The 18,111-nt window shown below is 36.0% G+C and overlaps 1 protein-coding gene across 3 annotated transcripts in view; it reads right to left on the bottom strand.

The window, feature by feature from the left end:
• Positions 1-559: 559 nt before the first annotated feature.
• Positions 560-18,111, bottom strand: part of LOC101735515 (glutamine-dependent NAD(+) synthetase) — a 30,210-nt gene continuing 12,658 nt past the window's right edge. The window contains exons 2-14 of one of the 3 annotated variants that reach the window (XM_062671865.1): positions 17,539-17,722; positions 17,304-17,457; positions 13,111-13,366; positions 12,548-12,693; positions 11,857-12,106; positions 10,823-11,027; positions 9,880-10,026; positions 8,944-9,092; positions 6,543-6,698; positions 5,440-5,654; positions 4,568-4,790; positions 4,027-4,203; positions 560-2,228 (exon numbers count right to left, since the gene is read on the bottom strand). In XM_062671865.1, coding sequence (XP_062527849.1) covers positions 2,091-2,228; positions 4,027-4,203; positions 4,568-4,790; positions 5,440-5,654; positions 6,543-6,698; positions 8,944-9,092; positions 9,880-10,026; positions 10,823-11,027; positions 11,857-12,106; positions 12,548-12,693; positions 13,111-13,366; positions 17,304-17,449 — 2,208 coding nt within the window. In that variant the 5' untranslated portion in view covers positions 17,450-17,457; positions 17,539-17,722 and the 3' untranslated portion in view covers positions 560-2,090. Of the gene's footprint in view, positions 2,229-4,026; positions 4,204-4,567; positions 4,791-5,439; positions 5,655-6,542; positions 6,699-8,943; positions 9,093-9,879; positions 10,027-10,822; positions 11,028-11,856; positions 12,107-12,547; positions 12,694-13,110; positions 13,367-17,303; positions 17,458-17,538; positions 17,723-18,111 lie in introns of those variants that run through there. The other 2 variants (XM_062671866.1, XM_004927763.5) reach the window with 2 other exon arrangements.

Genomic DNA, 18,111 nt, shown 5'->3' on the forward strand with positions numbered 1-18,111 from the left:
CGTATATTGCCGGGTCGTAATCAGAATCCGCCGGGAAAGTCCGGCGAGAACCGCAACACTTCTGACATAGTGGCTAGGTGCAGGAAAGATAACGGTAAGGAAAACCAAAAATCTTCAAAACCTCTTAATTCAATTAAAATTTAAAGGTATTTGATTTATATGAAAAATAAATTCCATTGAATAGAACAGATATAACAGATGGCGTCAATGCCGCCAATGCATACCAATGTTATTTTCAATCCGGAATATAGGGTTGCCTCGGGACAGATTCATGCAAGATGGTGATACCTACCCGTACGGGATAGTAAGAATTTGCGATAATAGTTTATATTTTTATTGCCAACTGAGACTTTCGTTCTGATATTTATTTATGTAAAAGCATTAGGAACGTATATACTTAGTGACTTTATAAATTTATTTAACAATGTTTTGGTAACAGATAACTATAGAGTACGCCCACCGTTTCATTATTTAAGCAACGGAGTTTTTCCGCTGCGTTATTATCGAATCCCGTGATAAAATTATTTTTAAAGAAACAAATTTAAAAGAAACTGCAATCAATTTTTAAGGAACATTTATTTAACATTCATGATTTGTGTCTATAAATATGTCTTTTAATCACCAACTTTGTACCACGACACAGTTCGGTTATCGCTAAACTACACATCTAAATTACAGCTTAATACAAATAAAAACTCATCGCACAAGCACCAACAAAACTACAATACTGTCAATACTGTCATTACGATAAACCAGGCAAATGTTAATACTTCTATTTTTAATTTTCTACGCGTGATTTAAATTCACATTAACACATCGGCCGTACATAGAGAACTGATTATCTCGAATCTCTACGGTACAAATAAATAAATATACATATAAGTATATAGAGGGGTGACAGGCTATTTGGTTTAAGCGACATTTCGCTAAATACGCGACATTTAGTTTTTTAAATAAAGTTGCGTTTTATTTGGTACTGGCTGACCCGGCAGACTTCGTAGTGCCTCAATCGATAAATAAAAGACCTAAACTTTTGTATAAATAAACTTAAAGCAAACAAAAGGAATCCGTCCGACAGGGGACACATCAAAGGAAAAACAAAATTGTTATTTTTATTTAATTCCCACAATTTTCATATTTATCTACCTTTTAAACCTTGTCTAGACTTTCACGAATAATTCAAGACCAAAATTAGCTAAATCGGTCCAGCCAATACCGTCTTTACCATAAGGGCACACGGGGCCCGCGCCCAGGGCCCCCATTCTCAGGGGGCCCCGAAGGACCGACAATTTCTCTCACACATTTATTCTCAAAACATTATTGTTGGGCACATTACACTTTTTTTACAAATCAGTAATCTTATCAGAAGGAATTTACAAGGCATATATTACGCCATTATATCGATGACTGCGCGTATTTCAACTGTACTAATTAATAATATTTCCGAACGCATCCTACCTAATTTACTAAGTACACCATCTAATGGTTACGATTACGTTAACGGGAACCGTTATCGTAATCGTAACCAAAAAACCAGCAGCATTCTAATATCATTAATGACACATTATATTATTATCATACTGTATTTGATTACCTATAACAAATGGGCATACTCAGTAAAAAAATGTAATTATAATTTGCTTTTTTTACTTTCCAAAAGAGCCTCAAATTCTTGTGTGCCCAGGAGCACAGCCTGATTTAAGACGTCCCTGGGTCCAGCCGTTCTCGAGTTTTAGCGAGACTAACGAACAGCAATTCATTTATATATATAAGATTAGCATCAACTATTCGATGTTTTAATTAAACCTCAATTAAGTTCACCCATTCAAATAGCCGAAGAAGATTTTCTGTCATGGTATTTTTCCAAATTTTATACTTTAAATTTCACCATTGTAAAGTTTAAAAAATTTCGCTTAAACCAAATAGCCATCAACTCTCGATATATATTTTTAATGCTTACGTGGGTGTTTGAACTTATTGGGGCCCATGGATACCACAATGCTGCAACCCATCTTGAGCCACCTTCGAACCCTCACGTACGACTGCTTCGCGTCAGAAACAGCAATTTATTTAGCTAGTGTTCATTAATGTCATATCAGTACACCCTGTCTGTCGTTCTTTGTGAACGACGAACTCAATGTAGTAGTCGGAGAATTCGGATTTGTTTTGCTCTGTTCATATCCAACCCGGCTAACTGATGTACGCTTTTCCTTGCTCATTTGTATGACCTGCAGATGAAACAAGTAATTAGCTTCTTTTTTATTTATTGCTTAGATGGGTGGACGAGCTCAGAGCCCACCTGGTGTTAAGTAGTTACTGGGGCCCATTTACAACGTAAATACGCCACCCACCTTGAGATATAAGTTCTAAGGTCTCAGTATAGTTACAACGGCTGCCCCACCCTTCAAACCGAAAGGCATTACTGCTTCACGGTAGAAATAGGCGGGGTGGTGGTACCTAATCGTGCGGACTCACAAGAGGTCCTACCACCAGTAAAGGCTTAAAGCTTACACGACAAGTGGACATGGCTTCTCAGAACGAGAATCAAAGATATGGCTGTAGTGATTTCGGTAGTAAAAATAAGGCGAAGGTTGTACTATCGGGGAACTACACGCGATAAGATGGCATGAGTAAGAGCTCGAAGCGAATAGAAAATACACCAAAAACGAATACACGATTATTATTTTTCTATCTTGTACTGACGTAAGTAAAATTTGTTTGGTAAACCTATACTCTATACTAATATATAAATCTACAGTGTTTTTTACGGATGTTCCGTTATAACTACTGAACCGTGCATCAGATTGACTTGAAACTTGGTATCCATGTAAAAATGACATGTACTTAATGGATAGGCTAATATTTATATGAGTATTGGACTCCCTACACCAGTTGCGGGGGCGTTAATGATGAGAATCTTTGTCGAGGTGAGAAATAATAATGTTAATTTTAAATGCCCAGCGAAGCGGACGGGTACACCTAGTATACCTCTAAAATTAATTCAATTCTAAACAAACGTAAACAACACATTGCGTCATCGATACAGTTGAAAGACGATATTAAAGATTAGCATACTTATGCTATGACGCATTCGGTTGTATGTAGATTTCTTATTAGTTTTTGTTCAAAATTTAAGTATAATGAACAAAAATCAGAATGAAAACATACATGACTGGTATTTTGATTTTATGAAATATTGTCATTGTGTTATTGATTTTTTAAAGGCTACCTCAATTAGTTAGCAAGTGCGCAATATAACTAAACATAAATGTGAAAAGTTGATATATTAATTTGTTTACCTTACAAGTCGCTCTTTTTTATATAATTCACGATGGTACAGTCAAAAAATATTATCAGAGAAACACATTGTAGAACATATGAATATGCCAGTAGTAAAGAACATCACACATTAAAATATGTAAACACGGAACACGTTTTTCAAATCACACAAGTTTCAAGCAATGTAAATAAAAAAAATGTTTTATTTTTAAAAACCATCTTGTTATAAAATATTAAAATTAATGTGTAATTTACGTGACATTAATATGTATAATTTTATAAACCATATATAAGATAAAAATAATCATTTTCGGATAAATTATTTGATCCGTTTCAATTATATTTTTGTTTTAAGGCTTTTGACAATATTCGATGTGGTTACCTTAGCCTTTCGTTTTCTAAAAGTATAAATTTTTGAATAGCAAGTAATATTGCACAAATTGGCCATTGCAGAATACAGCCCAAAAATGTTTCTCTTCAATTTAACATAACATAAATATATAATAATAAAAAATATTCCTAGTGAGAATGAGCCCACTGAGTTTCTCGCCGAATCTTTTCAGTAAATTCTATGAAGCACTGATCTTGCTAAGGTTCATGTTAGCAAACTCAGGTTGAGTCCGTGAGCTCAGTAACTGGAATAACCTCTTAGGCTACCAACTAATAGGTAGGGTATTTAAAAGTGAGAATGCGGCCCACATAATTGCAACAAGTTAGTATTAGCTAGAACATAAATATAGTTCTCACAGCGTCATCTATGGTCTTAAACTGCCAATTCCAGTGTACTCGATATAGGAAAGGTCTGAGATCGAAGCGGTTGTCGTCGGGGCTGTATGTCTCGGCGTGGTAGGAAGGCGTCAGCACCGTCATCTTGTGCCTGTTGATCGCGTAACACCGGAAAAAATGTTTCACCTTTTCAGCCACCTGAAACATGTCGACTCTATAGATGCGTCTCATTTCCAACATCAGTCATTAGTTTCAATAAATTAAAAATATTAGAATTTGCTTGTTATTCGCGATCTAGAAATACAGGGTAATTTCTTTTATTTATTTAAAAAACAGCGGGACATTTTACAAATTATGAAAAATTTGAAAATGTAATTTTACTTTTTTTCAAAAGAAAAAGTGTGTGTGACCTATTTGTATATGGCCTATTTAAAACACCTGCATATTATTATTATGAATAGTATACTCATTTTTAAGACGTTGTTTCGTTTCCAAAATCTCACAATAGTTTTACCCATCTTCAAATTGTTACGCAGTTTAAAAACAAGCAAATAGTACTAACCTCCTTAGGCGTACATTTATCACTCCACTTATGAACCAGTTTCTCGAACATGCTGTAAGGGCCGCATTTATAGGTCTTCCTTAAAGTTCCGAATTCGGACAGTTCAGCGTATGTCATACCCATGTCTTGTTCGTCGGTTTGCGTTATCTGACCGTCGGCCAATGGCTCGAGTTCTGCAGTCGGAGGTGCTTCTAGAATTTCCGATAGAGACGGCAAGAAAAATCTAGAATTTTAAAAACGTTGCGTTTAATTTAATTGTTATTGTTGTTTACAAATATATAATTTTATCGTATATAGTTTTAGTGGGCACAGCGTTCTTTCATCGAACAATTTCTGCGTGAGTACAATCTGCATATTTACGTGGGAACGAATAAAAAACTAAATGATGTCTAGTTATGCTGGGTCGAGCATATCATATGAAGTCGTCGTGGCCTAAAGGGTAAGACGTCCGGTGCATTCGTATCAAGCGATGCACCTGTGTTCGAATCCCGCAGGCGGGTACCAATTTTTGTAATGAAATACGTACTTAACAAATGTTCACGATTGACTTCCATGGTGAAGGAATAACATCGTGTAATAACTCGCAAAATTATAATTTGCGTAATTACGTTAGTCCGCACGGGTAGGTACCACCGCCCTGCCTATTTCTGCCGTGAAGCAGTAATGCGTTTCGGTTTGAAGGGTGAGGCAGCCGTTGTAACTATGCTGAGACCTTAGAACTTATATCTCAAGGTGGGTGGAGTATTTACGTTATAGATGTCTATGGGCTCCAGTAATCACTTAACATCAGGTGGGGTGTGAGCTCGTCCATCCATCTAGGCAATAAAAATAAAGACACTTATAACTTTATTAGTTTCACTAATAAAACTCACCTATTCTTAGCGTAATGTAAGAAAGATTTGAGGTCAGTCTTAGATATTCCACCGATGGGATTAATATCTGCACTGGAACAATCGTACTTGGTCATGTAGCCTCGCAGGGCTTCGTCGACGTTTGAGGATCCCAGTACTAAAAGACCTCCAGGTCTGCCGCGGACCCAGAGCATTAGCTGCGCGAACAAATACGACAGAACCATACGTATACGGGCCTGGAAACATTAAATATTGCATTAAAATTGGGTATTTTTGATATGATATAAAAGTAGTTCTTATAGTATATGTGTATATCGACGCTTGAAAGGCAAACGTGACTACGCGACAATGCGTGAACTTTACAGTAGACTAATTTTAAGTTGAAATTCTATTTTAACAAATCTAACTGTAGGATTGAAATGATTTTAATAAACCGAGAAATAAATATTTTTTGCGCATCGAATATGGTTATTGCCTATCATTTATGTATAAAGCTGTTATTGTCGCTTAGTCACGTTTGCCTTTCAAGCGTCGATATATATTTATAGATTTTAAGCTATATTTCTTTAAATTCATGTTGCATACAAATTATGTATGTATACAGAAATCTGGGTATAGATTTACTCAAAAAAAAAGGTTATGATGTCTTGTTTGTTGTCTGTCTGTTTGTTTGTAAATATACAATATCATCGGTTTGGTTGGCTCGTGACATCACTGTTGTCTGTGTGACGATCAACACTACCCCTGAGGTAGGTGGTACGTCTACAATAACAATAAGAATAAAAAATAAGTCCTCGCCGACGAAGTAATAGACTCGGCTAGTCTATACATAGATAATCAGGCAAAGACGAAACAGTACAGTAATATTCTGCTCTATTTATCAACCGATTTTATTTTATTATATTTTTTCTTGTTTAAATAACAAATCGAAAGAGAAGTGTAATACTTAAGATCAATCTCAATTTGTATGTGCCAGTGATTATATGTCGAATTTCGAGCAGTGATTGAACATTAATGCGAAAATAATTTAAATATCAGCGTAGGTATCGTTATACCTGTATAGGTATATGTATAGGTGTTTGAACTTTATTTTTTCTTTCTTATTTATTGTTTTCGATGCTTACTTGTATATTTTGTAATGCAAGGTTCTGTCTCGGGCAGCCTCCTTTGCTTTTGAATATCGGTAAAAGACCAGTGGCCGCAGTAAAGATCCCAAGCGCAGCATTAACCGCCGTATCGATCAGAATTGGGAAATGGTAACTGCCTATCTGGCTTGCGAGCTGAAAATACAAAACTATTATATGTTATAAATAATACCAATGGTCAACTAATCTTATATCTGTGTACCTGTCCGGAGATTCAGATAAAAAAAAAACTAGTGGTCAAGATTATCTTATTGTATGAAAATCACTGTTTTCTTAACACAACTCAGGCGCCATCTGTTTGATATTAATGGTTCTATGAAAAAAACTTCCCTGAATCACATAAATAAGCATTAATTTTTATTTGGAAAAATATAATATCGACGCTTGAAAGGCAAACGTGACTAAGCGAAAATAACTGCTTTATACATAAATGATAGACAATAACCATATTCGATGCGCAAGAAATATATATTTCTAGGTCTATTAAAATCATTTCAATCCTACAGCTAGATTCGTTAAAATAGTTTTTTTTTTCAGGTATTTCAACTTTAAATTAGTCTACTGTAAAGTTTACGCATTGTCGCTTAGTCACATTTGCCTTTCAAGCGTCGATATGTATTTTATATTAAATATACTTTTGTGTGGTAATAACAAATAATATTTTAACTGATTTAAAAAAAGAAGCAACATATCAAATTTTTTACTGCATTATTTATGTGTGACACGCTTTCGATGATTCTTTTTTATTAGAAAACTTGGTGCTTTTAAATTTAATCTAGTTAAAATTATCAAAATACTAACTATCAACAATTTTTAAATTATCGTTAAAAAAAGCATTTTTATTCGACTTGTACTACATACATTGATGTTATTCTCATTTTATTGTGATGAACTCGGTTTTCCGTTTTGTGACGATTTTACATTATGAGCAAATTACGTTTGAAAATGTACCACAGGTTCCTAAACTTCATTTACGATTTTTTATCATTCACTCACTTCTGTCATTGGAAGTGTGTATAAATTTGCAGCGATTGTAGATGTATGGAAATGGTAGGATGTATGGAAATGGCAGTGTCGATGATCGGACATCAAGGATCGCGCGGCGCGGGCGCCGGGAGGAGGACAGCGGCGCGGGGTAGCGGATTTACACCGGCTTCGTCACTTCGTGTAGCAACGCCGCCCGCAACACTTATTTATTTATTTTATTTTATTTATTTTTGTTTTACTTGTTTTTCTCTTTTTATAAATTTACTAAATATTAATACAGTCCACTTTTTCATTTTGTAGCACCGGTCTACCCCAGAGCAGTCGTAACAAGTAGAATGTATGGAAATGGTATTAGTAAGTAAGTAAAAGTAGAGGGGGAAGAGGTCGACCGAAGAAGACATGGATGGAGTGTGTGAATGACGATATGAGAGAGAGAGAGGAGTGAGTGTTGAGATGACGGCTGATAGAAGAGAATGGAAGAGAAAAAATAGCTGTGCCGATCCTACTTAGTTGGATAAGATGAAGAAAAAGAACATAAATTTGTAGCGGGTAGCCATCATACAAACACAAGACATTTGACAGATTCCTGAATCTCGCTTACGACATTTTCAAGATAAGCTCCCATATATACAAGTTCCGAACGAAAACATTCAGGACCATCGGTCTACCGAGCAATATCACCCGCTCGGTGGAAGATTTTCCCTTCGTCATTTATCCCGAGAAAATTTTAATAGACTTAATTTTCCCTTCGTCATTTATCCTCACCTCCATTATAAATTTTTAACAGACTTAATCAATACTACTTTGCAAGAGACCGATTCGAGATCAAGCAAATATTAAATACTACAATGGTTGCTAGAAATTTACCGGAGTTGATTAAGAGAAAAGATAATGAATTGTTCATAAAGTATTGTTTAAAAATAGCAAATAGAATCTTAAATAGAAAGAATTTAAAGCAAACTATGATAACAATATATATAGTAAGTAGAAATTGTATATCATAAGAATTGTATTAGATAGTTAGACTAATTGTATTAGCATAAGAAATATAACCTGAAAAAAGACCATTATGTAAAAATTGAAACGATTTATAAAAATAGATGTGTAAGCTTTAGGATTGTAAGACTGTACGCAAAAATTAAGTAAAAACTCCCGATCCATAGCCTTTACATATAGTAAAAAAAATATATATAAAAAAAAAATTCAAACGTAATATTAAGAGCCATGTCAACGACATGGGAAATAATTGTGAAGGCAAAATTAGAGGTTTTAGCTGGTTGGAGTCCAGCACTACCCGAGCCCTCCATTCTCGGATTCTCGGATTCTCCCTCCTGTTTTGCCTGTATTTAAAAAAATATCAATACTGCAAGTTATTTTCGAGCAAAATGAATACCTGCGAAGCTCTCTGCTTGGTCTCGCGGCTCGAGTTCTCCGACGCCATATAACAAGTAACCAGTAGCTTGTTGCACAGCTCCATCGGGTCGGACGGTGTGTAGTCAGGCTGACACATGATTTTCCTTACATCATATAACACTTGACTTTCTGTAAGGATATTTATTGATTAACATAACGCAAGATATTTTTTTTGAAGATACATATAACGTTAAAAATCTAACTTTAGATGTTACTAGCTGTGCCCACCCGTCCGCTTCGCTGGGCACTTAAAATTAACATTATTATTTCTCAGCCCCACAAAGATTCTCGTCATTAACGCCCCCACAACTGGTGTAGGGAGTCCAACACTCATATAAATATTAGCCTATCCATTAAGAACATGTATTTTCGACATGGATACCAAGTTAAGTCAATCGGATGCATGGTTCAGTAGTTATAACGGAACATCCGTAAAAACTACTGTAGATTTATATATTAGTATAGATTTGTTATTCGAAAGTTTTTATTTTTATTTATTTGTCTAAGAATTCGTGCGGGTGAAACTCCACAATACTGAATCAATTTGAATGTTTTTCGGTGATATACTCAAAAATCTTGTACTAATGTTTAATGTTTATTATCTATGTAAATTGATATATAAGTAACTATACTTGAAACTTTAGAACTTACGCAATAAAAAAACGCAATAAAAATAATAATTATATATCACTACATAGTATAAAATAAAGTCGCTTTCTCTGTCCCTATATCCCTACATATGTTTAAATCTTTAAAACTACGCAACGGATTTTGATGCGGTTTTTTTTAATAGATAGAGTGATTGAAGCGGAAGGTTTATAAGTATAATAACATCCATTAAATAGTGGAGAAATCAATAATAAATAACCGTTTCCGAAGCGAAGCGAGGGCGGGTCGCTAGTATAGATATACAAACCTCCTTTCTTAATGGCTTCGCATATCTGTGTGCACATAGAGAACACAATGCATGCGGTGCTGCTGGAGTCCACTCCGCCGCTCAACGGTAGAAAGAAGCCGCCCTGGCCCGAGCGACGGAGGTAGTCCCACAGCCAGCACGCGGGACCTGGAAGCGACAAGTAACGTTGGCATTGCGTCAAAATAGAACCGATAGAACCTCTCCACTCAGGGCTGCCACTCCAAATGAATAAATTATATTCTAGTGGCTTAACACGTTGACTGCCATTTAGTTCACCGGTGCCCTACGCGTCGATTTCTGTCTTTGAAGATACTGAGAATAAGTCCTTTTCTGAGAGACCTATAAAACTAAAACATACATTAACAAACAAAAGAAGACAAAATTAGGCTATCTAGGCGCTTAGTAACAGAAATCGAGATAATTACTTCAGTGCGCCACGTAGGGCATCCGTAACCTACATGGCAGTCAACGTGTTAAATAATATGATAGACAGCAATATAATAAGCAATGGCTTCGGTCTGCCCCTGGCATTGCTAAAGTCCATGAGCGTCGATAACCACTCACCATATAATGTCGGCCGTATGCTCCTCTGCCTACAAGAGCAATAAAATAAAAATAATAAAAATATTAGATTCTGCTGTGAAGTAGTAATGTGTTTCGGTTTGAAGGGTGGGACAGCCATTGTAACTACACTTGAAACCTTAGAACTTATATCTCAAGGTGGGTGGCGCATTTACCTTGTAGATGTCTATGGGCTCCAGTAACCACTTATTATCAGGTGGGCTGTGAGCTCGTCCACCCATCTAAGCAATAAAAAATTTTTAGGATAATTCAACTTGACAATATAATCTAACAATTTATTTGATTTAGTTCAGTTTGCTTGATAAAATTGTACATAGATTTGTATCAATATACAAAATAATTAGTTGATTATATTATTTACCCAAAGATATTTCCTCTTCTGGACTCAAATAGTGCCATTGTATAGGTGGATTCGTCGTTAAATGTATGTCTTCATCGTCAGACAGCGAAACATCCACAAAGATCCTGGGAAATGGTTTATTCGAAGCTGCCAAATGACAACGAGATCTATTTTTTGCTCGATAAGACCTTATATCTTCTAAATCTATGGTAGCGGTCGTTACTTCCTAGAAGAACAAGATATTAAAGTTTCCTGTAACACACGCACATAAATCTAATACGATTTAATGGTGATGAATATAATGTATTAAACTTTTATAATCGTATAAATATTTGGAGGCAAAATTATCACAGTGAATGTTAGGTACTATGCAGAAAGGTTTTTTTTTTTCTGAAACCTATAACATCTAAGTTCTAACACCGTTCAGCCTATTTCGAACGCAAAGGAATTTTATCGAGACTTTGACGTCACAACTTAAGGTGAGCATTGGCGCTCCAAATATCCTTTAATTGGGCTCTGCCGAAAAATAATCGCCGAACGCTAGATGAACTGCTAAACTTCTTTAATTGAATCTTATATATATAAAAATGTATTGCTGTTCGTTAAGTCCCGCTAAAACTCGAGAACGGCTGAACCGATTTGGCTAATTTTGGTCTTGAATTATAAGGTTTAAAAGGTAGATAAATATGAAAATGCTCGGAATTAAATAAAAATAGCAATAGTGTTTTCCCTTCGATATGTCCTCCGTCGGACGGATTCCTTTTGTTTGTTTTAAGTTTATTTTATACAAAAGCTTAGGTTTTTTATTTATCGATTGAGGCACTACGAAGTCTGCCGAGTCAGCTAGTACTTTTAACAAAACTAGTTTTTTTTTAATAATTATCATTTATCTTAGTGAGAGTTTTTAACTTCTCCATCGCGTAAAAGTTAACTCAAATTTGTATGGAGTTGGAACAGCGCCCCTGGCAGCAAACGAAGGGAAGCTGCTCCAGCTCCATAAAAATTTGACAATACTTGAAATTTGACTACACAAACAGACAAAACGTCTTACTTACAACATCGATCAAGCCGAACTGCTGCCCCCGACTGACAATTTCTCCGTTCACGGCCACACACGAGCAGCCGTTGAAGTATATCCTCTGGCCGTCGCAGCCCCTCAAGTTGCTGAACAAATATGCGCCCCCGCTCTTGAAGGTCGCGCTCTTCACCAAGTCGACCGTGACGTACGCTTTACGGAGCTCCATATAGCTGCCGGAGCCATTCGATATTATTTCTACCCCGTCCAAGCTCAACGGAATGTGGCGGCTGAGAAATATAGAAACATATATAAATTCATAATTATAGCTTAGTTAACCAAGCTATAATGATGATCAATGTAATATTTGACGGACTCGATGGCACAGTACTTAGCGGTCATAGCTGCTGCGCCAAAGATCGAGGGTTCGATTCGCAAATGGGACTAACGTTCGTGTGTTGAGCAAGTTTGTTCACTCTTTGTCTGGGTATTTAGTTTTTATATATAACTTTATTTAAAGATTCCCATAGTGTATGGAATCCTAATTTAGGGCGATGTGATCGTGCCTGATTACCTCGGATTATTTATTCAATATAATAATGATCTTGTTTGTTTATATTATATGTTTATCCGAATGTGTAAATATCGCACAGTTCCTTTCTACAAATAAACGTATAAAATGGATACCAACGAAACGAATTCATAATATAAAAACCAATACTTAGCAATACCTTTGTGGATTCCACAATTCTTCGCATATTTCGAAACCGATACAAGTGTCTCTGGTCGAGATAACCGCGTCACCAATAGGAACGGTGGATTGGTTCGTCACTGCCGTTATCATTCTTGGTAAATAAAAGTCTTCGACTTGTCTGTCCTAGAATAATAAAGTGTGTGTTAACCATAAATATTACATACAGATACTTTGCAGATATTTGCTTTACATACAGATAAATATTACATACAGATACTTGATACAGATACCTTGAGATTTTGTCGCGAGCTAAAGTAATGTAAAGACCTAAAATACGTTCAAGTAAAAATTTGCTGGGATCATTTTAAACATTAATATTTATCGATTTCCCTATTAAGGGGAGGGGAGAAATTATAGGAGTCGTATTGTATTTAATTAATTAATTAATTAACTCGAGAGAATACACCATCTGACTCTTTACATAGAGATTATGGAAGATCGTCTAACTTAAAGAAATACACTATAGTAATAAATTACAATTTTAAAATTTAAAGTTACCGGCGGAACTATGACTACTATCTATAACACTAATTCGCTTACTTTAGTCCAACAGGAGAACCATCTGGTCTCCCTGTAATTCCCGTCGTCACACAATATCATTTTCGGTCTGATAAGTATTATCTTCCTGTTGAAAAACGCCACACGACAATTGTATGAGACGTTACGGTGCTGTACCGGCATACCGACGTCTATGAGTATGTCTTTACATGTTGGCGATTTCAATAGTTCGACTAGCACTTGCCAGCTGTGAAGGTACGTGTCGGATTCGTGGAAGTGATCTTCGCAGCTATAACCACTAAAAATAAATAATTAAAATTACTACGCTTTACTGTACAAAAGTTTTTGTCATAAAAAATTTTTTTTCAAAACATATCAGTTTTTACAACCTGTCTTTGTCATTCTTATCCTTAAGGTGTTTTATATTCTCATTTTTTCTTAAATATATTTTTTAACTTTTTTACCAAAACGATAAAAAAATTTTTTTTTGTATTTCTATCATTATTTTTATATACTTAAGCCTAATTTACATTACGAAATTAGTGGCATGAAACTAATTTCGTGACATTAGTTTTACCAACAGTTTCACGTGTAATTTAATACTTTCGTAATGCATGCATTAATTTCATGCATGGAAATTAGTTTCGTGCCCTGCGCGATTTTTTGGTGAAATTAATGTCATGCAACTAATTTCATAGTGTAAACGCGACGTGAAACTAATGTCGCGAAAGGGCCTGCGCTGTGCGGACGTGTGTATGGTTAGTTCGGACGCGCTTCAAACGTTGAAAATGGCAAACCAACGATGGAGTACAGATAAAAATATAGATCTTATTAATGAATATCAGCGACAACGGTGTCTCTGGGACCCGAAACACCTACAGTAAAAAAGCAAAATTATATTCACTCATTCGATAATAGTTTTTATAACTCTCAGGATCTTTATCTGCTAATTCAGAGACTAACTTCATTGCACCTAAATGCCTTCTTGTTCACCATCCTCGAATCTACCAACCTTTTTTTTCTTGATAGTCTTTTTTTTAAGTTTATAGGTATATAAGCATTTCTTTAGCTACATTGAATATAGCATATAGCATAGAATTTAGCTTTGATGGTGATGGCGCCATGGTTACTGAGGGTTAGTGAAACTGAGCTCAACATGCATGACACTAATTTCGTAATGTAAACTCGGCATTAGATTAGCGACCCGCCCTCGCTTCACTTCGGAAACATTAAATTTTATTATTGATAGCTGAGTCCCGCAATGTTACCCGCAGTTAAGAAAGTAGCCAAGTAACTCCTTATATCATCAACTACCTATCAGTGAAAGTCCCGCCAAATTCGGTCCAGCCGTTCCAGAGATTAGCCAAAAGAAACAGACAGACAGACAAAAATTGTAAAAGAATGTTATTTTGGTGTATGTAATGTATATAAGTTTAGAAGTCGTCGTGGCCTAACGGATAAAGACGTCCAGTGCATTCGTGTTGAGCGATGCACCGGTGTTCGAATCCCGCAGGCTAGGCGGGTACCAATTTTTCTAATGAAATACGTACTCAACATATGTTCACGATTGATTTCCACGGTGAAGGAATAACATCGTGTAATAAAAATGAAACCCGCAAAATTATAATTTGCGTAATTACTGGTGGTAGGACCTCTTGTGAGTCCACGCGGGTGGGTACCACCACCCTGCCTATTTGTGCCGTGAAGCAGTAATGCGTTTCGGTTTGAAGGGTGGGGCAGCCGTTGTAACTATACTTGAGACCTTAGAACTTATATCTCAAGGTGGGTGGTGGATTTACGTTGTGGATGTCTATGGGCTAGCTAGTCCACCCATCGTAGTCGTAAAAATAAACTCCACTCAAACGACCTTGGAAAAATTTCCTAACCGGAGTGAAGTAAGCGAACTGTCAAGTCAAGGTACGTCGCGACGTACCTTGAACGTTCCTCAAGGCTGGTTTTCTATCAATGTCCAAATAGTATGTGGACCGCAAATGGAAATATATGATATTGTTGTGCAATGGCCTGGATCTGTGCATGATTCCCGCATATTTTGATAAGTTAAGTTTGATAATATTTATTAATAAAGTAAATAGTTCGAGGTTAGACATTTGAAACTCTTTATTTTATTTACCTACTTAAGAGACATATTTTGCTTACTACCTGATAAATAAAGTCAATGCGATTATAAGTTTTATTTATATAATAATAAACTGGTGGTTGTGGAAAAGCACTTCAACAACACGATGCAACCAAAATCACACAAAAGCGGCGAATAAAAATACAAAGCCGGATCCAAAATCTAAAATAATAATAGGTTAGAAAATAAATAATACACTTTCAGATTTACCGCACGCACACATATTTACGAATAACTCAGCAACCAAAACATCAAACAAGTTCATCTAGTGTCAAACAGACAGCGGCAGCTTGACTTTAACATTAAACAATGACCATAGACTACAGAACTCTATGGGTTTGATGCTAGCTTGATCAAATTTTCATCATTATTACCTCGCTCGAGGACAGTTGAGGAATATTGTAATGGTCGACTAAAAATACCAAACTCGAGTAAGTTTGGAGGGAATTCTCGAGCATCATCGGATGAGTTAAGAGTGGAGGACTATTTTACGAAACGTCTAAAGATACGGGCATAAACCTTCAGTTTCAGTGATTGTGGTCTAATTTCGATCATTAGACGAACACTAGTACCTATTCATCAGAGTTTATGCATGTTCAATTCCTACCTCCGCTTTAATTTTATTTCTGCCGAAGGACAAACCATGACAATTTCAACCTACCACTATTTCCCTATCACCCCCCGGAATAACAACCGTAGTCCGTGTCTGTCTACGCTAATAAAATAATTTTATTCTTTCCTTATTCGATCATGAAATACATTATAATGGAGTAAAACGACAGTATTGATTTAGTACGAATACGAATGTCATTAAAAGATTAATGTGGGACCTTGTCTTCCTTAACAGCACTAGTAAATTTCAACTGAGATTATTTAGGTGGTTATCTAATTTATGTATAGAAGTAAATGTGCATTTACAACTTTTGCTTCCGCATTGTTTAATGGATTTTATCATCAACGAATTTCTTTTTCTTGGTAAATTTATCGTTTTAAATACATATATTGCGACGAAAAACCTTGTTAGTTTTCGAATAGAAATATCGTAGTGGAGACAAAAAGAGACAGACAAAGATACAGACAATAATGATAATAATATCTACGTATCGAGTACTACACCGGGTTGAAGCTAAACAGTTTCATTGGTAGTTGTTTAAATTGAACCATCTCAGTTACATAAAAATTACTTTATATTTTTTTGTTCGTCACCGTCCATAATAAATACCTTTAGGAGCTTAAATCGTTATTTGCTTTTTAAATATCACACTTCTTAGTTAGATTATTATCGATAAAAAAAATTAGTACCATGGTCTACTTTATACATACAATCCAATATATTTTTTTCCACATTATTAGTATTTTATTGCTCTTGTAGGCAGACGAGAACACGGCCTACTTGATGGTGAATGTTTACCGTCGCCCATGGAGTTCAGCAATGCCAGGAGCAGAACCAAGCCGCTGCCTACTAATTATATACACATTATTATAATATACCCTCTGTCCCTCCCGCAACTGAGACGAATCTAATGACACTCGATATGTTGAAAAACGTCAAAAGTTTTAGGCTGCAGAGCGTGCCATAAAATTAAACATCTGTATATTTATGGACATATACGCTCGAAAAAAGATTACCCTCCATCGGCAGTCAAATTAAAGGCGGCTCCCAACTACTAATACATATATACCAATGTATACAATATCTCCTATATAATATATCTCCAATGCATATTGCGTAATACGTATCTTTTTAGATAAATCTACCACAACTGTAACACAGTGATAAATTTCTGAGTTTACTTGGAACGTCGTATCTTTTTATCGGCGATTATGTAACAAGATCAAAAGTGTTGGGTGTAACAAATGGAATTATTTGTCAATTGTGATTTATTCCAGACAAACTTAGCATGACGATAATTGACATAAATACTGTTAAAGTTATTAAGCAAAATATTTTAAATGTCTGGGCAAGGCGCTTTAAGCTTTTCAGTGCATTGAACTCTGTGCTTTCCCAGTCCAGTGCAACCAAAATACCCCCTCGAGGCTACTAGTAATGAGGTAGGAAAAAAAAAAAAAAACATTGCGTTTTATCACAATAACTTACCATATCTCTAACTCCGGGCCAGTTCGATACAGTGCACCGAGCTCTTTGGCTTCTTGGATTGACTGTAATATCCTGTTCAAATTTCCTTCAAAGTCCAGAGCCCACTGATTCAACGTACAAACCGCTACTGTCACCTTTCTACCCATTTTCTAAACTGTAACAAACAGATGCATTTCTGAATCTTACATATAAATGCGATAAACATATACCCAATTAACGGACCCAATCCAGATACCGATAGATCAAATTCTGGCTTGCAATGCAATTTACATTTCATATTATTAACCCCGGTCACCGTCCTCGTTGAACCCGTCGCTTGCGATGAAGGTCTCGTCGAGCGAATTAACCCATAGACACAGCCCACTGAGTTTCTCGCCGGATCTTCTCAGTGGGTCACGTTTCCGATCCGGTGCTAGATTCTGCGAAGCACTGCTCTTGTTAGGGTCAGTGTTAGTATCACTCCGGTTTGATCACCGTGAGCTCACCTACTAGTTAAGGTAACGCTGAAATAGCCTCTCAAGGCTATCAGCTTAGGTAGGAAAAAAAAAAATGTTAACCCAAGATCAGCATCGCTGCGTCAAACTGTATTCTTATTTAATGATACGTGGCACGTAAGTAATGTATTATAAAAATAAGGAATATTCCTGCGATTGATATGACGGCTTGGTGTCGAATCGATCCGCACCAGGCTGTGCCAGGGAACGGCCAATCACCCCTGAACTCGTTCGTAGCTTTACATATATTGCAAAGGACCCCGGTAATAAGTAAACCATCCGTGCTTATTATGGATGTTGCGAAACCCTTTGAA

This window comes from Bombyx mori, chromosome 13, assembly GCF_030269925.1.
Source record: "Bombyx mori chromosome 13, ASM3026992v2".
Classification (NCBI taxonomy): Eukaryota; Metazoa; Arthropoda; class Insecta; order Lepidoptera; family Bombycidae; genus Bombyx; species Bombyx mori.